We start from the raw sequence: 24,026 nt of genomic DNA, 5'->3' as shown, positions 1-24,026 counted from the left end.
CCTGTTGGCCCCTTTGGTTGTAAGCTGTTGGGATTATTAGCGAAGATCGCCTATTAATAGTCATAGCATACATACATCAATATTATTCCAGTCCGTAAGGTGTCTCATTTGATGGAGTCTGGAAGCTTTGTAAGTTTATTGCCCACTCCTTGATTCTGCGAGCCATTGAGGGTGGTCTTGAGGCGGCGCTGGGAAACAGCTGTGATGATTGTTCTGTAGATACGGCGAGACATCACCGAGTTAGTCTCCCCCCCACCATGAGTGGACACACCAAAAGTGACCAAACCAAACATAGCAATTAATCGCATAAGCAGTGGCTCATCTCTGAAGTGGCTGGCGAGTTAGCACTGTGCGGATCAACCGACTTACCGGCCGCCCCTCTCCAAATTACAGAGTGGAACCCGGACCGGGCGAGAAGATCAATAATAGTACTAGCTTAATGGTACCTGAAAACCATCGAAGAACAAACAACCAAAAAGCCCCTACCGGGCCTGCCCACACCCACACACCTCAACTCACTAACTCACTACCTAACTTGCTTGCCTGCCAGCCAGCCTGCCAGCTTGCCATGTCACTCTTTCGGTCCATCCAACTTTTATCATTCATTCGTTAATCACTTTAGACCTGACCACCCATAGTCCGATTCGGCCTCTTGGCTATAGAACACATTCGTTTTTCAACTCCCCTTTAAACCAAGTATCATTCTTTACATGCTGCGCTGCTGAGTCTTTCACTCCTTTTTCTGGCTCCCGCGTGTGTTTGTGCCGTACCCGAACAAGTCGGCCTTCTTCTTACTCTCACCCAAGCTGTTTCCACCCATTCAATTCTTTTGACTCGTCCTGGAGCACGTTGATCTCCTCAGACGATTCTTTTCCTCTCCCTAACATCCTCTCCTTCCAAGAGAGTCACCTTGACAACTTGCCTGTCGTCGCGAACCCGAACAATGAGGGGATCCTCACTGTTTGGGCCTGCGACGGCTGGCTTCGCAGCAGGCCTCCGCCTTTTGCCATTACTCCTCCCCAGTCTCGCGTCGGCCTTGACTTTTCAGTCCGTTTCTGGACCGGAACTCGATCTTTCGCCATTGGGTCATATTGCGCTTACCGGAGACTTCGATGCATTGACCTATTACCAATTCACCGCGCAGACTAACACATCGACCGGCGACAATGACGCGCAAGCACTCTTGACCCCTCTTCCGAATGGAATTCTTACGACCCTGTCGACCTCAAATGCAGACATTCGCGCAATGTGCCCGTTCACGCAGGAGGATGGAACGTTCTCGGGCATCTTCGTGGGAGGCAACTTCACCAGCCTAGGAGGGGTCAAATCGGAGGGTGTCGCGCTATATCATCCGTCTACGAATCAAGTCACATCGTTATCAGGTCTTTCGGGGTCGGTCTCTGCCCTTTTGTGCGATCAAGAAACCAATAGCGTGTATGTCGGAGGAAATTTCACCTATTACAACACCTCAAACGCTGTGGCCTGGGTTGGCACCTCTGGCTGGTCCAATTTGACGTTTGGTGGATTCAATGGCCCTGTTTCGTCGATCTTGAAGGATAGCGATGGTAATATTGTCTTTGGTGGCTACTTCGATGGCATCGGCAACTCTACGTCGAGCAAGAAGGGTGAACAGGTCATCAATCTTCAAAATGCCACAATCACTTCCGATGCGAACTCTACAACCAGTGGCTTTGTCGATCCCCGCAATATCGTTTGTCAATCGAGTGGTGAGGATGGCGCAGGAAAGACATGGTTACTGGATGACTACTCGCCTGGTTACTGGCGCGCCGATATGCAATTCGAATATACGCCTACCAAGCTCAGACTGTATAACACACATTACGAGGGACGGGGCACAAAAACGTTCTTATTCAGACGCCTGCCCGATAACGGAATCATGAACTTGACGTACACAGATCCGGATACGGGAAATGCTGTCTACTGCGACCAGAGTTGCTCGCTTTCCAGCAATGCGACTGAGAAATATCGTGAATTCACGTTTGTTAACCACGCAGCAATGAGTGGTTTCGAGATTGAGATCCTGAATTGGTACGGCAAGGGCGCCGGCTTGAATGGTATCGAACTTCTCGAAGACAGTAAGTGCAGACACACTAGGGAGCTATGGATTATTTACTGACAGTGGAAGACATCTTTGCTTATGCGATCAACGCTTTCAACGAGCCAACGTGCGCGAACTCCAGCTATCCATCAAAATCAACCCGTACCGGGTCTTGGTCTGCGACAGCTTCGGGTCAAAGTTCTTCGGCATACTTGACTACCCAAGTCACGAGTTCGAATGCAACTGAAGCTTCGGTTGTCTTTGAGCCCGACGTCAAGCATTCGGGCAATTACTCGATTAAATTATATACGCCTGGGTGCGACCAGGACGATACTTGCGGTTCTCGCGGTATTGTCAATGTGACGGTCACTGCCTCAAGCGATTCTTCGGAGCCCGTTCAGACTCTCATTTACCAGACGAATGAGTACGAAAAATACGATACGATTTACACTGGTCATGTGGATGCAAGCGATAGCTCGTTCCGTCCGCGTGTCAAGCTCACTCCAGTAGCAAATCAAGGCGATGTCACTGTGGTGGCATCCCGAGTTCAGTTTGTTGCGATCTCTGTGTCAGGCATTTCGGATGATCAGCTGAACGGCCTGTACGAGTACGACCCGACCACAAAGAAGGGCACGAACGTTTCCGTGTCGGCCATCGATCAAGCAGGTCTTGCTCTGGACTCAGAAGCATCAATCACGAGTCTGGCTAGCCATGGCAACACGATCTACGTCGGAGGCAACTTCTCGAGTTCCAGCATCAACAATATCATGTACATCGAACAAGACGGAAACGCCACCGCAATGCCAAAAGGTGGTTTGAATTCCGGAGTCAACGCCTTGACGACATTGGATGATGTCCTCTACGTCGGTGGTAATTTCACCGATACATCTGGCGGTGGAAATGAAGGCCTGAGCTACGTGGCAGCGTACTCATTTGGCACTAAAGCATGGTCTGCTCTCGGAGGGGGCGTCAACGGTCGAGTAACCAGCGTCATTGCTCTTTCGCTGAACATTTCTGCGGACCTCAACGAAACTGTTGTTGGTGTTAGCGGCGAGTTCGATCAGTTACTCAGCTTCGAACAAACATCGTCCACAAATGTCTCAGGTTTTGCTGTCTGGGTGCCGTCGCGCAAGAATTGGCTCCCAAACTTGAATGTCAGTCAGTTGGAGTTTGGTGGACAGCTGTCCGCTTACGCCAAGGTTGACAACACCACGATTCTTGCGGGTAGCCTCTCTACTGGTGGCCTTGCTGCTGCTGGTGCTGCTGCCCTTCTCTATGACGATAATCTTGGTCTTGAAGCACTGCTTTCTGATCGCAATACAACCGGCGAAACCTTCACCGGGATCTTTGACACAAGCTCTAGTCGGAATCGCACTATCCTAGGAGGCCACTTCTCCACAAACGCTACCAATGGATCGGTGATCGAGAACTTCGCCATCATTGACGGCCGCGATGGCAGTATCAGCGGGCTCGGAGCAGGTGTCGATAGTAACTCTACCTTCCTGACCTTTATGATTTCCGACGAAGTCCTCTATGCAGGTGGTAATATCACTGGAATGGTGGGCAGTTCAACATTGAACGGGTTTGTCTTGTACAACCTCAACAATGACACGTTCGTCAAGAATCAGCCGCCACGGCTCACGGGTCATAGCGTGTCAGTCAATGCGATTGCTGCGCGGCCGAGTGCGAAAGAAGTATACTTCGGAGGACAGTTCCAGACTGCGGGGGCGCTTCCTTGTCCCGGTGTTTGTTTCTGGGACACCTCTGATCAGCAATGGAATCGACCGGGTGCCAGCTTGGATGGAACGGTTCTGGCCCTTGAATGGCTCAGCAACAAGGAGCTACTGGCGGTTGGCAACTTGAGTGTCAACGGAAATCAGACTGCGATCGCAACGTATAAACCCAAGGGTCAAACCTGGACTGCTTTTCAAGGCGCTTCTTCGTCGGAACTTCCAGGTACCGTCACGGCATTCACTCCTGCCAACAGCGCGGTGTCCAAGTTCTGGCTCGGTGGTACATACAACAACGGGTCTAGTTTCTTAGCTGCCTACGATGGGTCCAGCTTCGAGTTTGTCCGAAACGCATTCGACAAGGGGACTACCATCCGCGGTCTTGAGATTCTTCCGCTTTCGAAGAACCATGATGCTGTTAGCACTCTCAACAACGATCAGACCCTCCTCGTCACCGGCCATCTGGTGATCCCGGATTTCGGCAATGCCTCGGCTGCCTTGTTCAATGGAACCACAACGACACCCTTTATCCTGTCCACCAAGTCCGACGGCGAAGCTGGCAGCATATCTCAGGTGTTCTTCGAGAATAAGAACCCGTACACCAGTGGAGGTGCGTATCAAGTGACTGTTCAATGAACGTATCAAAAAAGCTAACAACCGAAGCAGGCAAACACCTCTCCAACGGCATCGTTGTGCTCATCTCCTTCTGCCTGGCACTCGGCTGCGTTTTTCTGATTGTTATCTGCGGAGTCATCTTCAACAAGATCCAGCGCCGTCGCCAGGGCTACATGCGGGCTCCCCAGGCCGTGGGAACCGATCGACCATCGAATATGCGGAGACTCCCTCCAGAGTATCTGTTCAACTCGATCAAGCAGCCCAACCCAGCCGCCCCGACAATATGAGCTGACGCCTTTCGGTCGTATGCACTTTTCCTGCACAATATACTTTGTTTTCGTTTTCACGCCTACATAAACAGAACGACGCAACAAGAACTGAAGAACCCGGCGCAAGCCAACATCTCGACCTTGTTGCTCCGAAGTCCGTGATCCCAGATTTCGAAACCTAGTCTTCAGCACGGCGTTCTTGGGACCCAAAAGATGAAAAAAGAACTTCACTACAGCACCATATACCCCAGTCCGATTCTACTAATTTTGATCCTTCCAGTTAACACGCTAATGATTGTTTATTCCTGCTGTCAATTGCTGCCGCGTATTCTAATCCTTCCTTGATCGGAAGATGCCCATCGATCCTCCTCATCTCATTTCATGCTACTCATGCTCTGCACAAAGCGCATTGTCATTGTCATTGTCACTATTGAATTCTTGTTACATGTGGTTGTGGAAGGGAGGGATTGACTGCGTTGACTACGATGGCTTCCCCCTCCTACGTACCCTCAACCGACTCCCCCTCCCCCCTTGTTTATGTGTAATCATCTCTTCTTCCATTTTCTGTCTCTATTGACCATATCTCTCATTACTTTTTGTACGTTACTCTCCACGCTTGGAAGGGTGTGCATTTGGGATGTACCCAAATTCACACCTCATAACTGCCTCAGCATGGCCAATTTTGTACATACCCTTGACATTTTTCTTATTATTTCATCCGCGCGAGTCCGCGGCTGCAATGAACAATTTCCACAACTCCGACTTTTCTTACGAGTAAAGTACTCACCTCGCAGATCCTGGAATCGGGATTTGTCTACAAGTATTATCTTTGACTGATCTGGAGTCAAGCGAGGGAATGGAAAAACCCTCCTGGTTTGTAGTGTAGAGGCAGCGCCTAGTATAGTGGCAAAAAAACAACACTGAGGGTGAGGTCATTTGGTATTCGGGGATTGGGCTGCGAGTGATGAGTGGTGAGTGTTGGTTTTGGTTGATTGGTGGTTTGGAATCCTGCGCACGGGGCGGCGGATGGGGATGCTGCCGCAGGTGCGTGGCTAAGCTACCTAAGGTGTGCTGTGCTGTGACGGGGGCCCAGAGAATTGGAGGAACGTACGATTCGTTTGGACATATACTTTACTTTTCAGATCCTGAAGCGACGTCAGTGGTGACGGGGATGCAGCAAAAAGAAAAAAAAAAAAAAAAAAAAAAGGAGAGAAGGAGAAGCAAAAGTACTCCGTAGTGTGGAGTAGATTGAAAATGGACGTGATCATGTTATGTTCGTCTACTTCTGGTTACTGTTATTTAATATGGAGTTCGTGGTCTTAGTCACCGGGACAAAAGGTCACGCGGGGAGAAAATTGGGTTCCCCGCAAGCAGGCAGTTCTGTTGGAAGTTTGGAACTCCAGAACTCCAGAACTACGAGTACGGCAACAGTGTCCACGGTCTGCTCACTGGGCAGCCTGCCTGCCATGTCGGCTCTCCCCGCTTGCCTTTAGGATGGATTGACTGATCGCTACTCTGTCTCCGTACTGGACCAAGTGAACTGATGGCTCCATGACTCTCTGACTCTCCGATTATCTGCTCTTTCCCGACGGGAGTGCTCTGTTCCCTCGCTTTTCCTTTTGCTTCTTTACTTTTTACTCTCTCCACCCCAGATTAGACAGATGCAAAGTCCAGACCTCCCGAATGAAGGAGGAACTGAACTGATCTGATCTGACCGTCTCTTTCTTTTGCCTCGTGGCTTGTGACTAGACTTTCTGTGTGTGTGCATCCCTTGACCACCACACTCTTCTCCCCCTGCCTGCCTGTCTGTCTGCTTACCTCCGCCTCGCGCCGCCTGCCCTTTCCTTCCTTCCCCTTCATTTTCTCTCTCCCTCCTCTCCTCCTTTTCTCCCCCCCCCCCCTCCTCTTCCTCCTCTTCTCCCCCAGATATACATTCGGTCCCCTCCGCGGTCCTTTGGACCTAGACTGTTCTAGCTCGCTTCGGGGCTAGTCCCACCCGCCCTGTATCCAATTTCCTGCACTTTCCCACCACAGTCGCGACCTTCCAGTCTTCTCTTCCTCGGCCCACCTTGTTTTTCTCGAATGCTGCAGCTCAACAACCGTCTTCGCTTCCATTCGGCATGCGATCCCGCACAGGCTGGTATGTATCATTTTCACCACCCGGCACGTTGCACCCTCAAAACACCATTTGTTCCACTTTTCACTACCATACTATATATTTTGCTCTTCTCTCGGCTTAATATAGGATTGTTGGACTAACTGCGACGGGGCTTTTTCACTCAGCCTAACGTGTCGCACTCGGAAACTCAAATGTAAGCTCACATCACGCCAAGGCTATTCCATCTCCTGGCGCAAACACTAAGAGCTTCCCGATAATCAGGCGACGAGCAGAAACCGGAGTGCTCGCAATGTCGCAAAGGTGCGAGGGAGTGTCGCCCTAGCGAAGGGATCGTTTTCCGCCACCAGCAGAATGCCTCCATGAACAAAAGTGGCCAAGAAAACCCCAATGGTCGAGGTAGCCTAAAAGGCTTTTATTCATATAAAAACACTTTTGATGAGGACAGTGTCTGGCTGGATATCCCGAAGCATGGTAAGATAACCATGCGGAACAGAGAGGGACCGCTTGGCGCCTAGCAACAACTTGTCTGATAGTTATTGCTTTTTAGTCATTTTCGTCGATAATTCCGATCCTTATGCCGAAGACCTCGAGGCGGCCCTAGGCGAGTCTGAAGCCGCCATCCTTGCAGCTAACTCTCAGAATCGCGCCTGGTCGCAGCGCACGCCGTCCGCCGATGCCGAAAACAATGGCCTCGAAGCTCTCTCCACCGTGGCAGCCCATGACCGCCTGTCGTATAATCCATTGAGCGTCGAGCAACAATCTCTCCTAGCCGTTGATGCTGCCTCTCCTTATACCACCCTATCGGCGACTGCATCGTCTGGCCCGTCGCCCAGTCAGTTGCGCAGTGTGCTAGCCCCTCAGCTGTCGCCTCCTCTTTCAATCAACTCCAATCATACCAACAGTAATAATAATATCAACTTCCTCCTTAATCCATCACAAGCTCGTTCGCCGCCCGTGGATCCCAACATGCATCATGCCCTGGAGCGTAGGAGCTCTTCATTGACTGCCAGGTCAGCAGTGTCACGAGGCTCAAATACGGAACACAAGTCACATATGCCTGCTGAGACAGACAGGGAGGTCGCACTCCTGTTGCGACATTTCTCAGAGGTACCAGGGCTCTGGTAGGTGTCCGATATCTCTTGCTACACCCCAAAGAAGAACATACTGATATTGGACAGGATGGACCTTTTCGATGTTGGAACTTACTTTGCCTCTTATATCCCTGTGAGGGCGCTCCGAAACCCTCTTCTGAAACATGCTGCATGCGCATATGCAGCGAAGCAGCTCGGGCGAGTCAAGGTAGAACAGGTGCCCACAAGCGGTACCTATCTCAAGCAAAGCGCGAGCCACGTAGACTGGTCCTGGAGAGGCGCGAAATATTATGAGAAAGCTATTCAGCTCCTCATGAAGGAGCTTCAACCGGATAAAGGACCCCCGCCTTTGAGTACCCCAGAGGCTTTCGGCCAATGGCAGGCTGCCGAATTATGCGAGGAGAGTGATAACCCTCGCAAACGCCGGCGACGGTATTCTGAGAGTCGGTTTTCGAAGGGCGTGCATTCGGACGAGATTCTCGCCGCGACGGCCATCTTATCTGTATATGAATTGCTTGATGCTACTGGCCCAGCGTGGAACCGTCATTTGAGTGGCGTAAAATCCTTGTTAGATGTGGCTGAAGTGGGGATGATGCCGGTCGAACAACGCCCTGAATCTATGTTACAACACAGCAAAAGGCCTGGTCTGTCGACCGCGAGGAGAGCGACATTCTGGAACTTTGCCCGACAAGATTATCTAGCTGCTTGTAAGTCAACCTTTCAAGTAGCTTCAGGCTCTAACCTGCAGACCACTAATCGCTGATATGCAAATAGTCATCAATGAGAGCCAGACGAGGTTGAATACCGATGACTTGGTTCTGTGGACGGAAGCAGGGCTGCAGATCGACAGTCAGGGCTTTGTCCGATCCAGCAACACAAACGCCTCCGGCTATTTCGACGGAGACGACGTGATCAAAGAGGACATGATCTGCAATGGCCTGGTTTGGATCCTGTCTAAGATCGTCAATTTCATAAGTGCCGGTGACAAGGTGCAAGTGAATCATCCCAGCTCACTGAATACCGGACCTCTAGGCTTGTCGCAACAGGCTCTGTTGGAGCGATGGATACGACTTGAGGCCGAGCTCGATGCGTGGTACACTGGCTTACCAGATATTTTCCATCCTTGTGCTAGGACTGAGCCGGTAGCCAAAGACGGCGAAAAGGCGGACACTGGAGCATTGTCCGAAATTTGGTACAGCATTCCCATGTGCTCGTCAGCTATGCAGCATTATCACATGGCACGGATTCTGCTCCTAATAAACAAGCCACACGCGTCGACTAGCCGCCGAAGCACCATCACGGATAGACTCAACTCATATCGATCCATTGAAAATGACATTCGTTTCCACAGCCGGGAGATTGTGGGCATCGCCATGGCTTGCCCGACTGGCTCAGTCCGCATCAATTCACTCCAGCCGTTGTTTGTTAGCGGCCAGTGTCTCATTGATGCTGCTGAGAGACGCGCAGTCCTGCACCTATTGCAGGGAATCGAAACCGAGCTTGGCTGGGCAACCGACTATCGTGTGAATCAACTGCTCCGAGAATGGGGCTGGCACGACACCGAGGAAGCGGTTATGCCATCCTAGAGGCTTCCGGGGTCAAGCCTCTGGCGTCTTACGAGGCCCATTCGCCCCGGGTCATGTTTATATGTTCACTATCGCCTGCAGCTCCTGTGAAAGGGGGTAAGAGGCATTGCATCACGTTCTTGACGATTCTCTTGTTCAGTACTCCTTGCATAATTGTTTAGCTGTGTTTTCGAGCGACCTTGTTTTTCTCGAAGTGATACCAGCGTGTTTCGGTTGTTGTTGATGATATCATAGCATTTGCATACACACCTCGCATTCATGATAGACGGTCACGAAAGGAGTCAGGAGGAATCCTGTTGTTAATGAAGCATTTGATTGTTACTTGTCAGATTATAATAGTGAACAATGGAAGGATCCACCGAAGTCTTGCTTCAGCACCTGGAGTCAGTGAAAAGTTTGTAGGTGTAGCAAGAGTTCAAAAGACAACTCAGTTCTCGAGGGACATCATCCGGTGAGAAACTCGAGGGGAAAAGAGTATAGCAAAGAGAGGAACAGCACTCTCAAAAGAGAACGGCGAAGAAGAGAGGAAAAGCAGCCTAAATTTATGATCATAAGCCGCAGAGATGAGACTTGGGGGGGGGCTGTGATGAAATGAAGAAGTCAAAAATCAGAGGAGGGGGAAAGAAAGAGGAGGGATTTCCCTTCTGGCCTTCCCCAGTTTTTCCTCATAGTTACCTACTCCTCGAGTCTCTCGGCTGAGTTGCCTGCCATTTCCGAATTGGGAAAGCCTACACACTGACACACACCGGACGGATTGGAAAACGCACGTGTCTTGGCGGGTTTTTGCCCAGTTGATACTTTCGGTGGGAGCACCTCGGAGAGAGAGAGGCTTGTTTGCGCCCTGGCGCTTGGCTGCGGGAGGGTCCCTCGGGTTCTTAGCTTCCAAGTTGTTCTGAGTCGTGGTGCAGGTTCCCCGGGGGCATTTGTGCCTTGGGGGATTGGTTGTGTTGAGCTGGATGGTATGGTTGTAGATTCTACTGTTTTTATTCTTGATTCTAATCCGGTTTGTATCTTCTATTCGGGTGCTCTTTTTTTTGCTATGACGATGATGAAAGACGGATGATCGTCGACGGCCCCCTCCCCAAGGGCGACTTACTAAGTTACTTTCTTTCCCTGAGCTGAGTTACCTTCCCAAAGTTTCCCTCACACTAAAGATGGAGTTGGAGTGCGGAAGGTTAGGCGACCAATCCGCGTTGCGTTCGGGCCGGGTCACTGCACTGTTAGTAACGTCAGTAACGTTCGTACTTGTACTCACTGCATTTCGGCAGGCATCGATGGTCAGCTTGGGGCTTGGCTCCAACCCCTAGGCTTTTTTCCGTTACTTTTGCTTTACCTTATCCACAGTACCTTATTACGTCCTGTGCTTATGATCAGCGAACGGTGACATATAATGGGTTCGTTCGGAAGGGTTGACAGGGGACATAAGTTGGCCTCCTTTTTCTTTCTTTCTTTCTTTCTTTCTTTCTAAAGTTCTACGGAGTATATACATTCTAAATTTCGCGTTCTTGGTCGCGGGTACGCTGATTTTTGCTTAAAGCGCGAAGACGAAATCACTTTTTTTGATTTGTGACAAATTGTGGAGGACCGGGGGTACGAAGTATGAGTAAGTGCTGTCAGACCACCTGACTGACCTTGAATCCACCGGGGACCTGGGTCTGGAAGACGCCGTGGGGGTCATACTTCTTGGCCACCTGGGCGATGAACCGGACGTTCTCCGCGCCGTACCCGCGCAGCGGGCTCTGGGACTGGTCCGCGTAGTTGAGGTAGATGTACTCGTTGGCGGCGCCGATCGACTGCGCGTAGGCGTCGAGGTCGGTCAGCGCGGTGCGGCCCAGGCGCGTGAACAGCGCGTCGTCTCTTGCGTCGTCCCAGGAGTAGTCGTAGAGGACCTCTGTTTGATTCTTGTCAGTTATGGTGGTCTTTTGGTGGGGTTGGATTTGGGGAATATGGGATATTGGGTTGCTTACGGACGAGGTTCTCGTCAAACCTCTCCAGACCAAGCACGTTGCCACCCTGCGCCGCGGTATGCTCCCAGAACAGCTTAGGCCAGGGCTGGACGATGGTGTCCATGGACCAGGACTCGCTTTGGGCCTCGGCCTTGGCCTTTTCGATGTTCTCGTTGTGCAGCGCGATGGCCTTGCGGAGGACCTCGGCTTCGTTGCGGTAGGTGCCGGTTGTGAAGATGTCGCTGGATCTGTTAGGGACGGTGTGTGAAGGGAAGCGAGGGTAGAAGCGTACCGATATCCCTCCGCCTGGACCAGCTCTTGGGTGAGGTTGTAGATGGTGGCGAACCGCATCGTGTCGGTCGTGTTCTTGATCGCCACAAACTCGTCGAAAGGCGCCGGATACGCGACGGGCTTCGTGTATTCCAGCGCATCGGCGATGATGTTCTGTCCCGTCGTCGAGCTGTACTCCCACATGCCGATCCACGATGCATATGGGTCGTTGTGGATGTTATCCACGAAGTTCACGGCGGCGGAGATCTGCTGCTCGGTGGTGGAGTTGTCGTACACCACCAAGCCGCCCCACAGGCCATCGTGGGGAAGGGTCTTGAGGTCGTACTTGGTGACGACGCCGAAGTTGATCGAACCGCCTTTCAGGGCCCTGTACAGGTCAGGGTGGCTCGTTCGGTTGGCATTGACGATCGAGCTGTTCGCAAGCACCACCTCGACGTTCTCGACGTTGTCGCATGCAAAGCCCACGCGCGCCGTGTAGAAGGTGTTTCCACCTGTGGATGTGAAGTTAGATGAGACTTGCTCGATGGGTGTGGGTAGCTTGTATGCACGTACCTCCGATCAGGAATCCACCGACGCCAACGGGTCCGCCACGGCCACCGGGCACGGTCACTCCATAAGGATCAAGGGCCTTGTATACTGCCTGCCACCGTGAGCCGGGCAGGATCGATGCGACGCCTTTGTCTGCATGGTATGTCGTGCTGTTCATCATTGAGAGGTCAATGGTGACACCCTGCTCAATGTCTGCTGCACCGGCCCACGTAGTGTGGCCACCACTGCGCACTGCAAACTTGCATTGGGATTCACCTGCCTGCACTAGAGTTGAGACGGCAAGCGCAACATCATGTGCGGTGTGAGGCTGGACAATGCACGAGGGGCGTAGCTGAGCATTCACAGCGAAGTAAGACGTCACTGACTCATTGTAGGCCACACTGTTGGGGAAGGTAACATGGTCCCGGAGGGAGGTGGCTTGAAGTGCGGAACACTGGAAAATTGGGAATCAGCTGGGCTTTGCCCTTTGATGTACCGATTGGTAGGCAGCTTACGCAGGAAGTGATATTTGACCCATTGGCCTCGGGCAAGAAGCCGAGGAGGGGTGCCAATGCGGTAGAGGCCTTCATTGTGAATCTTGTTTGACCGACGCTTGACGATTCTCGCCGTCGCTGTCTATAGGAGCTCACTGCCTCTTATAGTCGGACACAGGCCTGCCGGCTATTGTTCGGCTGTGAAAGCAACCGACTTCCATGGTCGCTTGAGGAGCTACTCCGAGCAAGCACCTATTCTGTATGAGGTCGAGTGGTATGATGCTAGGACTAGCCACGACGAGGTATGCGCTAAGGTTTGATTGCAATTTCATTGTGCGAAGCACGAAGGTAAGGTACTCTGCAGGCCAGGAGCACTCCCATCAGTGCTTGTAGTAACATGCCGATCGATGCAAGCCCGCCAATAGTAGGTGGATGGATGGAGCAGGAATGGTGCACGACGGACTGAGCAGGCAGCAGAGTCGGTGGAGCCTTTCCATATGATGCGGGATTTCTTGTTTGAGCGAGAGCATTAATTGAGTACGAGAGCACTAACTGGAAGACTGGGCATCCCAGTCTGCTTCTCAGCCCTGATGGGAGACTGTGCCAGAGAGTGTGATGCTTGCAATTCGTGACAATGGATGGCTGGCTTGGGTCTCTCAATCCGCGGGCCGCCTGTCCGTAAGCCCCTAAGTGGGACTCCCGGGGCGGCTCTAGTGGGCACTGGCTCTTCGGATGGAGTACCGCAATAAGCTTGTGAATTGGTGTCCAATGTGGAGTCTGAGGCGGAGACAACGCAAAGCAACAAGGAATGGGCCAGGAGAGCGAAGGACTAATGTGACCGGTCATCTTTGGGGAGGCACAGGGAGATATCGCCCAACCTCGGCCACGGTCATTGATGCCAACTTGCTCCGTATAAGCGAAGACGGTGTCTTGAAGGTTGTCTCATTGTTAGATGAGAAAGTGATCTAGTAGAAGACATGACATTAGCTTTGGCTTCTCAGCATGCGCCGGAATCGGGAATAATACCCCAAAGAGAAATGAGCATTTAGCCTCGGGGATCTTTCTCAAGACGATAACGGAACAAATGAATCTGTGGAAGCGATTGAGTAAGAGGAAAAGGCGAGACATCTCCTACAAGTCGAGATCCCTGCCTGGTGTCATCGACTAAAAGAGACTATGGCCGCTAAGCGGGATCGTCAATCACCGGCGGCTCGTGCTGCCTCCAGATCCGCTCCACCTCCATCTATTCTGGCGCCATATAATCCTAGCATCAATGTGGAGCTTGTCTCGATCTAAGACTCCCCCCTCCCTGTGTCTGACATCCTAGACGAGCAACGGTTATCAGTCGGTCGCTCAGAAATACCCAGAAAAGAGACAGGGAAGGAGACGACTCGATTTCGGACCTGCTTCAAAGCCCGATCAGATCCCTGGCCAACTAAATCCTTAGGTCTGCATTCGCAATGAAAGGAGCGACTAGCCGAAGGCTCGAGAATTCGAAGCACCATATTTCTTTTTCCCGGGTCTCGAGACTTGTACCATTTATCCAGGCTGTGCCACCGTGACAGGCTGGATGCGTGTTCGGTTTTGAGGCAATGTCCATCGTTCTAAACTGTCAGCAAGTTGGAGAACAGCATGACACCGAGTAGTGTATAATAGCTGGGATCTGTCCAAGACGCAGTATGGCCAATGTCACAGCGGCTGAGCCTCCGCCAGGACAGACGTACGACTTTGATTACTCCAGTCCTCACTTATACAGGGCCAATGTGGTGATTATCGCCTTGGGCTTGACACTGAGTACAAGCTGCCTCGCTGTGCGAGTATTCACCAAGGCACAGCTGCTGCACAAGTTCGGATGGGACGACGGTATGTCTTGGTGGTGAGCCGCAGTGGGTTGGAGGCTGATTATAAACAGGATCGATCATTCTGGCCTGGGTATGCAAATGCATCAATGTGCAAACGCTTTCTGCTAATCTGGAACCGAATACAGCTGTTCGCCTCAGGAACTCAGGCATGCTCGCTTTGTACGTCCCCACATCGTACTCAAACCTGCGTTCATCCCTCTCTGACTATCAATTTCTTTCCACAGACGGCTACCACCACGGAGGCATGGGCCTTCATATCTGGAATCTTTCCCCGGAGATATATGAATCATACATCAAGGTCACAATCCACCCCGCCATGTACCGCCACAGCCATCTCATACCACCACGCAGGTCGTCCTCACAGCCGCCATCATCTATGTCCCAGCGCTTGCCCTCGCCAAGATAAGCCTGATCATTCTTTACTACCGCATCCTATGTCAAGAACGCTACCAGCAATGGGCGTTGTCCACGCTCGCTTTCATCGTCAGCAGCTATAGCGTAGCCCTGATATTCGCATTCATTTTCGGCTGTCACCCCATCCAGAAGGCATGGAGTCCAGCACTCACGGGCTACTGCATCGATCAGTATGCACTTTACGTCGCCACCGCAGTGTTGAATATCATCACAGATGTTGCATTGATTCTGTTCCCAATCCCTACAGTTGTAGGGTTGAACATGCCAACGATACAGAAGATAGGGTTGCTCTTCATGTTCATGGCTGGATGCGCGTGAGTCGATCTGTTCTTGATGCCGTTATCTAAGATTCTGGGAGATGACAAGCTGAGTCAATTGACAGAACCTTAGCAACCGGGATCATTCGTTTGGCAACCCTTATTCCTTTCTTGAACTCTAGCGATCCGACCTACAGCATCGGCTGGCCGGATCTGTGGATGTAAGCTGCCCAATCCCTCTCCCAGGTGTTATGACTAGATTTGGACCCATCTCTAACCTCCTGGCAACACGGTAGAAACATCGAAGCCAACTTTATCATCATCTGTCCCTGCTTACCGTTCATCCGTCATCTCCTCCGTCGTTATGCGCCCCGCCTGATTGGCGAGCATAGCAGTCTCGCGCGTGGCTACATGCAGAACTACCCCTACAACTATACTCGGGAAAGCACGCGGGCACGGCGGAAAGAAGGACTCACCCAGCTGCAAGATGAGATCGAACTCGTTGAGAACGGCAACGTGAAGATTGTGAAAGAGATCCAGTGGGAAGTCACTACTGAGGTGACGACCCGCGTTCAAGGGCATGGATCCGAGGAGGAGATGAATCGGCATAGTGCCATTTTTGGGGGAAATTAGCGGGACTCGTCTGTATATAGGGCCGTAAAACATCAGACAGTATCTTGAAGAACCCCTGCTTCCATTGTAACTGAGCCTGAGCGACCACAACATCCTCAGAGCTCTGGAAAATCAAATGCAAAAGTGGAAAAGAACCCCCCGCACATGGATGCGTAAGGAGTCCTCAAGCGAACAACACGTTTCACAACACACAACCAGCCTACACAGCACGGTGCACCTGCGACGAATCATTCGCCCTGCTTTGCGCTTGCCGTAGTGCTTCCGCACAGGCATGGTAGTGGGCCTCTGTTTCCCGACATGCCGCACTTACAGCCTTGAGAGCCGCCTTCGCCGCATCGAGAGCCGCGTCCGCCGCCGCGGTCTCGGCTTGGACTAACTTCAGCTTCTCTTTCTCGTTTTCAAGCTCGATAAGCAGCTTGGTGAGGCGCAGCTTCTGGTCCGGGGTGAAGTTGCGCGTCTCCTTCATTTCCGAAATCTGCTTCTCGAACTCTTCGTCTGGCACTTCGTAGTCATGATCGAGAAGGTTTTCGCGCAACTGAGTCTCTTCATCAGTATCGGCTCAACGTGACTCCCTGCCTTGTAATGGACCTGGAGCGTTCTTGGTATTATCATGAGTCGCTCTGCGTGCGGTAGAAGGGATTCTGGCTCTCACCTCAAGGCCCTCGACGGCTCTGATCAACTCCGTGGCCGGGTGTGGAGGCATGGCTGCAGTTAGGTTCTGATAGATGATGTAAGCACCGAGCAAAGGATTTCAACCACCATCTGTGTGTTTGCTACCTTGTTCTTATGCCTGAAAGGCCGGATTGCAGGTGTCAAAGTCGAGCTGGAGTAGGTATTGATATGATAAAAAGAGGCTGATTGGGGATTGAGTTCCGCGAAGATGGTCTCTGAACCTTGCCGGTGAAGGGCGGAGTACAGAGGGCTTGGTGTCCTTCTTTTTGGGAGTCTGTCAGTATGTGTAGTCTAGGATTGGAGAATGGGTTTGGCTGGTTGAGGTTCAGAGGTTCGAGGTGGCTAGGTCGGCGTGCTTGACTAGATGGGAGAAGCGAGGTGCCTACGCTGTCTGGGGGGCACGGAATTCGAGGTTTAGTCATTTTCCTATCGAGTGCACCGGGAGGAAGACTTACTGGAGCTTGGGATGTTTATGACTATGCGAGGTGAGAATGGAGAGATGAGGATGAAGAGGTGAGGATGGGGTTGAGAGACTCGAGGAGTGCAAAATAAGGTCCAGCTGGATTTATGGCTGTAGGCAATCTTGTCCTTCGCAATGTGCCGCTTGATAAACACTTCAAGTCATTCACTTTTAGGCAGTGGTCTATTTATACGATGATCTTCTTTATTCCCAGTCTCAGTGACAACAAGTGCCTGATCATGCTTATGCTGAAATGTCTCCGCGTGCTTTCTTCACTGCCTTGCGGATACCACTACCGCTCACTTGCAATAATATCAGGTTTAATGAAATGAATACAGTCTAAGGACTTATCAAACATTTGAAGAGATTGTTTGACAGCCAACCGCAGGATATACACATGACACCGAATCAACAAGTAGATAACCTGAAGATCCAAACACAATATCTGTACGTTAACCAAGACCACTCAGTCAAATACACTCAGGTAGCAATGCATTCCATTTCTAGATAAACATTGGAACATAAAGAAGTCACGGGCTCAGTCAACATACAAAACATCCACAACAGCCAACAACCCCAGCAACAGAAGAACTGGCCCCATCACCCCCGATAAACGCCATGATCTCCAAGTAAACACCGAACTAGAGCTTGGGAAGTCCAGGGGGCACTTTCTGCCGCACGTCTATCTCACGACTAATGATCACCAGGAGATTGTTGAGGATGTCTCTTCGATTAAGACAGGTTTTGCTGTGATGTCCCCGCATCCACTCGGCTTCAAGTTCCATCAGCAAGGCCTCCAGGCTTGCCTTGGCTTCGAGGAGCCTGCGTGCCTCATCAGTAGCTATCACGGCTGATCGAGCTACACCTTTCAGATAGAGCACTTACTGAAGCATGATGAAGGGGTCACGGCGGGTTGGCATCTTGGGATAGAGGGCTAAGGGTGTTAGACTCGGCGGGGGCGGTTCTGAAGTTCTTGGTCTAGGTTGAGTGTTAGGTAGGTTGTATGTGAGGTCTCCCAGGGTATATCTGGTTGAGGCGCGCTGTGTAGAGGCAAGGCGTAGGATCGAGGGACAGGCTGAGGGGGGTGGTACTCACTAGAAAAAGTGGTTAGTTTATGTGTTTCACACAATACAGGAAGAGCGATGCTTACCAAGGAAGGTGACGGTGAAAAAGACGATGATGGTTGTGACGGTGATCGCAATTAGCATCATGATAGGGAGGTGGATAAGGAATGAAGTGATAGACGAAGAAGAGGAGGAGGAAGAGGAAGAAAAGGCAGATGTTGGCTGGGTTGGCTTTAGCTACCTAGTACATAAGATGCAAATTGACTCGCATTGACTGTCTGTTTAACACCCATTTCAAAAGACATGGCTACTACTTCAAGATCTACTTCATAGATAACCTTTTTCTTCCTCAATCATGAACGGTGTTCTCATATCCGTCATTGTGTCGAGCTCTACGTCAACATTCCCAATATTTACTCCAAATTACCTGGCTTACAGCTAGCATATTGACTCTTCGCAGTGGAGAGTGTCTCTGTACATTTGCACAAGCTACTAGAGGCAAAATGGTCCACCATCTAGCAGGAAGCTAAGCCTGGAGCATCGAGAACGGCTCATCAACTTGTACTTGAAACCCCCCTCTGTGTGCATGAATACAGCCACTCTCGACATATATGCCCATACCCCTCGCACAGAAGTTCAAGTAGTGGTGGCCTCTTCATCCGGACAACGCTCTATAATGAGCAGTTTGCATGTAGAAGAAGCTGTGCTCAGCCAAACAAGGGTAACCGCAACCCATCCTCCCACCTTCCACCATCTCTCTCAATCTAATGCCCGACAAGTAGCCATACTACCATCCCGATGGACCACCTAAAGATCCACTACAACAGTTACTACCAACATCACAAGCCCATCCCCCGCCCAGGGAACAAACACTCCATCCAACTCCCAACCACCGGACCCAGAACCAGCACCATCATTATGTCCTCCCCCAACAACAGCAATCGCTACGCCCAACCCCAAAGCAATTACTACAGCCAGCAACCCAGCATCTACGACCCGCCAAACCAGGCGGGATATCATCCCCCTGGACAGAGTCAGCCTGACCAGCAGCCTCAGCCAGGATACCCACAGCAGCAGGCCGCTGTAAGTAAACAAGACCCCATAACACACCGAAGCAAAGCCCATCAGATACTAAACCCCCAATCCACCGCTATCAATAGTATAACTACGCCCCACAATCCAACCCCTCTCACCCCACCAACTCCCCATACATCCATCGAGCAAATATCCCTCTCACAATGACCGGAGGTCAAGTCACCGCATACTCCGAGCCCGCTACACGGTACACAGAGTATCGAGACAGCAGCACCAACAACGCACCGTATACGTATACCTATCCCCCGCAACCCCAGATGATACAAGGCGAAAGCGCTTCGTATTACGCTCCGCAGGGGGGTTCCCCGCCACCACCTTCACCTGCCCCTTCAAACCCCGCAGCTGCAGGCCCAGGTCCAGACCAAACAACCGAGAAAGGAATAGCAAGTACCGTGACAGGCGCAGCAGCCGGTGGGATCTTGGGCCGCAAGTTCGGAGGCGGGTTTCTCGGCACGGCGGGAGGGGCATTGGCTGGGGCGGCGGGGATGAAGTTCGCGAGTAAGATGTAGGTCTGATTGTAGCCCCATCGATTCTGGACCCCGTCCCTCGGGAAACACACACACACGCACACACTAACACTTCTATGCAATTCCCTAGACGCAAGAGGATGAAGGCGAAGAAGCACCGTCGCAGTGGGCGGCACAGAAGCTGCTCGGAGTCGAGTTCGTCGAGTTCGTCGAGCTCGAGTCCTAGTTCCAGTTCTAGCTCGTCCAGTGGAAGTAATTAATCCGCCAAAAAGGGGCACGGAGATATTGACGGATCGTTTGGGGGCGGGGGGGAGAGATTGGGCGCCGGGAAGCGAGTCCCTGGGGCCTGGTCGAGGTAGAGGAACTACTATTCGTATCAGTATTTCTCTTTCTTGGGTGGCTGGAATCAACAGGTGTTGAGTGTAGGTTACTTCTTTCTGTTATTAGTATTCTTAGCGGAACGGTTCTCATAGGTCATAGTTATAATTCATGCATGTCAACGCTTTGAACCTTTAAATAGCTGTCTCGCAACCCTATGACCCTCGTAATGTGACATGGCCAAGCATCAGTTGCAGCGTAAGAGGAGTTACCTGTAAACAACCAGCTGTCTCTAGCATCTTGATTGTCGTTGCAACGCACAAGATGGATCAACGCGAAGTATATAGCCAAACGCACAGCAGAATCCACCATCTTGACAGAATTACTACCAACAGCAACACTACGCAGCCAAAAGCACTAACTCCGTTCTCAATCATAAATTGAATTAATCATATATATTTATCTCATCGTCACTCCAACTATACTACTCACAAAATCGAACGATTCAATCCACACCAGGCCAAGCTCCCGCAGTGAGCCCCGCACTCTACGACGACGCCTTCCAGATCATGTTGATTTGTTTCCGGCGGACCTACACAAAAAAAGAAGAGTTAGCTTGGCCAAGAACATGACCAGTACCCTATAGCAGAGCACGTAAGGGAGGGAGAACACATACCATAGGCGCCAGTATCGTCACACCGGCACTCAAGGCCAGGATGGTGAGAACCAACTGCAGCTTGGAGAATCCCTTGCCCAGCACGTCGAACGCCTGACTCGGCGTCGCGCGAGTGGCAAAGATGTCCCCGCCGAAGGCGAAGATCAAGCTCGTGCTCTCGAGCAGCGTCGGGCTGGACAGCACCTTCTTGATCCCCGCGACGTTGCGCGAGTGGGTCAGGTACCACCGCCCTTCGAACTCGAGGAAGGGGCTGTACTTAAATAGGCCCTCTTCGGCCTCGGTGGAAGTGGGGTCGCGGTCGACCGGGCGGCGGGGGTCGAGGACGGGGCGAGGGATGCCGATGATTGCGTTCGAGAGGGGCAGGGTGCAGAGGAGGTTGCGGGTGGTGATACCCTGGCGGGTTTGAGTCACGGTCATGTGCGAGATGGGCTCGGGGATGACGAAGGATTGGGAGATGATGTGTGGAGAGGGGAGGGAGGCAAGGCTGGAGTAGTTGGCGGCGGCGTCGAGGGGGCCGCGGTCGTTGGCGACTGGCGCCTCATAGAGTTCCGAAATCACGAGCTGGTAGCCCTTGGAAGTGGAGGGGGAGATGACGTCCGCGTAGAATGAGTACGCGAACCAGTTCTCGGAGATGGTGGAGGCAATCGGTTGCGTAGTGTCCACACCCTTCTGGACAGAAGTGTGCAGCACGCGGCCAGAGACAGCATCGAGGAGGTAGAACGTCGCCGTGTTCTCGCCGACGGTGGTGATGAGAGCGAGGTTGGGGTTCAGGTACTTGTAGAGAACAGAGCGGTTACCCAGAACCTTACCGATCGACGCCACAGGGTCGTGAGCGGGCCGTGCAGTGGCATAGACGATCTTCTCTCCATGGGGAGGGAGGAACTGCCAGACCGGGGTCTTGTTGTCCCTGGCGGCCCATCCCAGCACCCGGCCGTCGTTACTCTGGGTGACAAAGAACCCAGGGAGATCAAGGGATTCCAACGGGGTGCCATCCTCACGAATGCCAATAGTGACTGGAGCGGAGCCATCGTCAATGACGGCAACGGCGCGGACCTTGGTAGTGGTGCCTGAGGTACGAGCGAGGATCGCGCCAGACGTGACATCGAGGGTGACAGAGCTACCATCATTGGCGTAGATAGTGGCGGATCCTGGTTGAGCCACGATGGCCTTCACATCCCATGAGTCCTTCTCAGCAGCCTTGACAGCCCAAGACACGGCACCGTGGTTCCCGGCATCCAACGCATAAACCCGACCGTTCTTCGTGGCAACGATGACAGGCTTAGAGATTCCAAAGCTGTCAAGATTGGAGACCTCGTCAGTGAGAATGCTGGTCACAATGCGCTTCGGGAGGTCCTTGAGCCACTCAGGGAGATGTTGAAGGTCTCGGGCATGGCGCTTGACGCGGTGGATGTAAGCCTTGTAGACGCTCTCATGGCCTTCGACTTCGAGCTGATGGACCAAGTCCTCGGAGCCATCCGTCTCAACCCACGAAGCGGCCAAGGCGCCCGTCAAGGCCTCGTACCTCGTCCACTCGACCTGACCGCCGCGGATCAACTGCCAGTTCCCGGAGACGAGAGCAGCTGCGGACCGAACAGCAACCGAGTCACCCTTGGTCACAACTTCAGAGACGGCGTGCACCGCCTCCTCCAGCGGGGGAGACTGGTGAGGCCATCTTCCCAGGATGCCATGCGAGACAGAAGAAACGACGGTAGTCTCCGACTGCGTGATGCGCGTGAAGTAGACGTTGGCATCCTTGTTGCTCGTGGAGAAGACAGACCATCCCTGCAACCGGGGCAGCTCATACGCCCTGGAAATGGCAGAAGTCCTCAGGTCAACGTGGTATACCTCCGCCCAAGTGGTCGAGTCCGTCTCGTAGTGCACCAGGTAATGGGGCAGCGACTCCAGCTTCTTCGGGGTGTGGACGGTAATCGACCGGATGCTCTCGCCGCTTGTATTCTCAATATCGAAGGAGGATACCTGCTTAGTGCCAATGATGTTGACCTTCAGCGTCTTGTGCGCAGCGTCAGACCACACAATCACAGGCGCGGCCGTGTTCGCGCCGACGAAGACAACGGACTTGGGACTGGACACCTCGTTTTCCGAGCTCAGGATCTGCTGCTGGGTAGGAAGGCCAGTCAAGGGATCCAGCGAAACCACGCGGATCCGATAGCCCTTCCGCACCGATGCTTGCAGGGCGATGTAGAAAACTTCCGTGGATGAGGACGACAGCTGCAACGGGATGTCTCCACTATCATGCGAGCTCTAGCAGTTAGCAACAGCAACACTAACCACCCGGTATTTTGGTAGTAGAGGGAGCGCAGGGTTTGAAATCGAACCTTTCATCCTTGTATTCCCACTTGACCTGGCCTGAATTACCATCGAGTCTCCGAACGACACCTGCCTTTCCACTGAATAGCGCCACAGTGTCTTTAGCTGACGGCACGGCACTGGCATCTTCAAGCTCCAGAAGCTCGAGATCCGCGATCTTCTCATCTGCAAACCACTTTTCCCAGATCAATTTTCCATCGAGAGCAGTCCATGCGGAGACATAGTCCCCCAGCGCACCGACCACAGCGTTCGTTCCTTCGGAGGCTCGTAGGAGACCGGAAACGCCGCCCTGGTCGGCGGGGAGGGCGGGTTGCGAGAGGTTCTGTCTCCAGACCAGAGATCCATCTTTGGGATTCACGACGCCGAGGAGAGAGTCCTCAGAGAGGGTATAGAGGAGGGAGGCATTGGACGAGGCGGAGGGTTTGAGGAAGAAGGTCGATTGGGAGGTGGGAAGGCCGAGAAGCGCGTGGTGGTAATCGATATGGCCGACCTCATCGACATAGATGGCCGAGATGGAGGGAACGCACGAGGCGAGCAAGAGGAGCGTCGCCTGTAGCCACATGGTTATGACCGTGACTCTCGGGCGGTCATTGAGGGGTTTCAAGCGGCTGTTGTTGTTGTTCTACAGTAATAAATAGCAGGTGGGTGACGCTATCCGGGGAAGGACGAGCTGCGGGCGGTGATGGCCGACTGACCTTTGCGGCTAGTCTAGCCCTCGCTCTGGCGGTCCCCATACATTGCCGGCTACTGCTCAATTGGAATATGACACCTACTGATGGGTTTTGAGTATTGATGATTCTACCTCTTATTTTGTTCAAGCATTGTATTATTACTCTGGATCAGTAAGTATCTGGTAAAGATTCCGAAGTGATGCCTAATGACAGGAACCGAATTGCCGAACCCGAGAAAACCCCAGATGAGAACAAATGTCTATATTGTAGTTCTCAAAGCATCTCAAACAAAAATGTTATACCGAAGTTCAAGCTTCGAATATATACCAGGCATAGACCCCAGCCGCTAGAGTATGGGAAGTGATAAAGAAACAGAGAAGT

At 52.2% G+C, this 24,026-nt stretch overlaps 8 protein-coding genes across 8 annotated transcripts; 4 read left to right on the top strand and 4 right to left on the bottom strand.

Moving 5' to 3' along the window:
- Window positions 1–943: 943 nt before the first annotated feature.
- On the top strand, window positions 944–4,691 carry BO82DRAFT_403398 (putative cellular morphogenesis protein (Rax2); the record flags this gene model as incomplete). Its single annotated transcript, XM_025639382.1, has 3 exons — window positions 944–2,096; window positions 2,147–4,399; window positions 4,456–4,691. The coding sequence occupies 3 exons, from the start codon at window positions 944–946 to the stop codon at window positions 4,689–4,691; spliced, it is 3,642 nt and encodes a 1,213-aa protein (XP_025490587.1).
- A 1,998-nt stretch (window positions 4,692–6,689) lies between these two features.
- On the top strand, window positions 6,690–9,833 carry BO82DRAFT_355548 (uncharacterized protein). Its single transcript, XM_025635479.1, has 4 exons — window positions 6,690–7,263; window positions 7,340–7,913; window positions 7,971–8,590; window positions 8,658–9,833. The coding sequence occupies exons 1-4, from the start codon at window positions 7,152–7,154 to the stop codon at window positions 9,467–9,469; spliced, it is 2,118 nt and encodes a 705-aa protein (XP_025490586.1). The 5' UTR covers window positions 6,690–7,151; the 3' UTR covers window positions 9,470–9,833.
- Window positions 9,834–11,047: 1,214 nt separating this feature from the next.
- On the bottom strand, window positions 11,048–12,909 carry BO82DRAFT_338265 (FAD-binding oxidoreductase). Its single transcript, XM_025633426.1, has 5 exons — window positions 12,750–12,909; window positions 12,259–12,688; window positions 11,708–12,197; window positions 11,437–11,657; window positions 11,048–11,360 (listed from the first exon to the last, which is right to left on the bottom strand). The coding sequence occupies exons 1-5, from the start codon at window positions 12,822–12,824 to the stop codon at window positions 11,083–11,085; spliced, it is 1,494 nt and encodes a 497-aa protein (XP_025490585.1). The 5' UTR covers window positions 12,825–12,909; the 3' UTR covers window positions 11,048–11,082.
- A 1,102-nt stretch (window positions 12,910–14,011) lies between these two features.
- BO82DRAFT_433374 (uncharacterized protein) lies at window positions 14,012–15,932 on the top strand. Its single transcript, XM_025640866.1, has 7 exons — window positions 14,012–14,591; window positions 14,641–14,660; window positions 14,716–14,749; window positions 14,815–14,888; window positions 14,942–15,318; window positions 15,387–15,482; window positions 15,558–15,932. Exons 1-7 carry the CDS (start codon window positions 14,408–14,410, stop codon window positions 15,892–15,894), a joined length of 1,122 nt encoding a protein of 373 aa, XP_025490584.1. The 5' UTR covers window positions 14,012–14,407; the 3' UTR covers window positions 15,895–15,932.
- A 161-nt stretch (window positions 15,933–16,093) lies between these two features.
- BO82DRAFT_403394 (uncharacterized protein) lies at window positions 16,094–16,597 on the bottom strand (the record flags this gene model as incomplete). The annotated part of the gene is made up of 2 exons (XM_025639381.1): window positions 16,094–16,429; window positions 16,547–16,597. 2 exons carry the CDS (start codon window positions 16,595–16,597, stop codon window positions 16,094–16,096), a joined length of 387 nt encoding a protein of 128 aa, XP_025490583.1.
- A 1,070-nt stretch (window positions 16,598–17,667) lies between these two features.
- BO82DRAFT_365953 (uncharacterized protein) lies at window positions 17,668–18,535 on the bottom strand (the record flags this gene model as incomplete). The annotated part of the gene is made up of 4 exons (XM_025637023.1): window positions 17,668–17,848; window positions 17,912–18,101; window positions 18,177–18,327; window positions 18,527–18,535. 4 exons carry the CDS (start codon window positions 18,533–18,535, stop codon window positions 17,668–17,670), a joined length of 531 nt encoding a protein of 176 aa, XP_025490582.1.
- Window positions 18,536–18,888: 353 nt separating this feature from the next.
- Window positions 18,889–19,796, top strand: BO82DRAFT_365952 (uncharacterized protein; the record flags this gene model as incomplete). Its single annotated transcript, XM_025637022.1, has 3 exons — window positions 18,889–19,173; window positions 19,251–19,683; window positions 19,783–19,796. The coding sequence occupies 3 exons, from the start codon at window positions 18,889–18,891 to the stop codon at window positions 19,794–19,796; spliced, it is 732 nt and encodes a 243-aa protein (XP_025490581.1).
- A 599-nt stretch (window positions 19,797–20,395) lies between these two features.
- On the bottom strand, window positions 20,396–23,583 carry BO82DRAFT_355547 (uncharacterized protein). The gene is made up of 3 exons (XM_025635478.1): window positions 22,983–23,583; window positions 20,647–22,894; window positions 20,396–20,562 (listed from the first exon to the last, which is right to left on the bottom strand). The coding sequence occupies exons 1-3, from the start codon at window positions 23,534–23,536 to the stop codon at window positions 20,518–20,520; spliced, it is 2,847 nt and encodes a 948-aa protein (XP_025490580.1). The 5' UTR covers window positions 23,537–23,583; the 3' UTR covers window positions 20,396–20,517.
- Between the last annotated feature and the right edge of the window lie 443 nt (window positions 23,584–24,026).

Source organism: Aspergillus uvarum (genome assembly GCF_003184745.1).
Source record: "Aspergillus uvarum CBS 121591 unplaced genomic scaffold BO82scaffold_37, whole genome shotgun sequence".
NCBI lineage: Eukaryota > Fungi > Ascomycota > Eurotiomycetes > Eurotiales > Aspergillaceae > Aspergillus > Aspergillus uvarum.
Note: the sequence above shows the minus strand (reverse complement) of the source record. Positions and strands in the feature narration are given on the sequence as shown.

Coding starts and splice junctions, on each gene's coding strand:
- BO82DRAFT_355548 (XM_025635479.1), top strand. CDS start 7,152: ATGAACAAAAGTGGCCAAGAAAACCCCAATGGTCGAGGTAGCCTAAAA. Junction 7,264..7,339: donor GCTGGATATCCCGAAGCATG/GTAAGATAACCA, acceptor ATTGCTTTTTAG/TCATTTTCGTCGATAATTCC. Junction 8,591..8,657: donor ACAAGATTATCTAGCTGCTT/GTAAGTCAACCT, acceptor ATATGCAAATAG/TCATCAATGAGAGCCAGACG.
- BO82DRAFT_338265 (XM_025633426.1), bottom strand. CDS start 12,824: ATGAAGGCCTCTACCGCATTGGCACCCCTCCTCGGCTTCTTGCCCGAG. Junction 12,689..12,749: donor GGTCAAATATCACTTCCTGC/GTAAGCTGCCTA, acceptor CCAATTTTCCAG/TGTTCCGCACTTCAAGCCAC. Junction 12,198..12,258: donor CGGTGGATTCCTGATCGGAG/GTACGTGCATAC, acceptor TCACATCCACAG/GTGGAAACACCTTCTACACG.
- BO82DRAFT_433374 (XM_025640866.1), top strand. CDS start 14,408: ATGGCCAATGTCACAGCGGCTGAGCCTCCGCCAGGACAGACGTACGAC. Junction 14,750..14,814: donor AACTCAGGCATGCTCGCTTT/GTACGTCCCCAC, acceptor TTCTTTCCACAG/ACGGCTACCACCACGGAGGC. Junction 15,319..15,386: donor ATGTTCATGGCTGGATGCGC/GTGAGTCGATCT, acceptor GTCAATTGACAG/AACCTTAGCAACCGGGATCA.
- BO82DRAFT_355547 (XM_025635478.1), bottom strand. CDS start 23,536: ATGTGGCTACAGGCGACGCTCCTCTTGCTCGCCTCGTGCGTTCCCTCC. Junction 22,895..22,982: donor TGGGAATACAAGGATGAAAG/GTTCGATTTCAA, acceptor CTCGCATGATAG/TGGAGACATCCCGTTGCAGC. Junction 20,563..20,646: donor TGACGATACTGGCGCCTATG/GTATGTGTTCTC, acceptor TTTTTTGTGTAG/GTCCGCCGGAAACAAATCAA.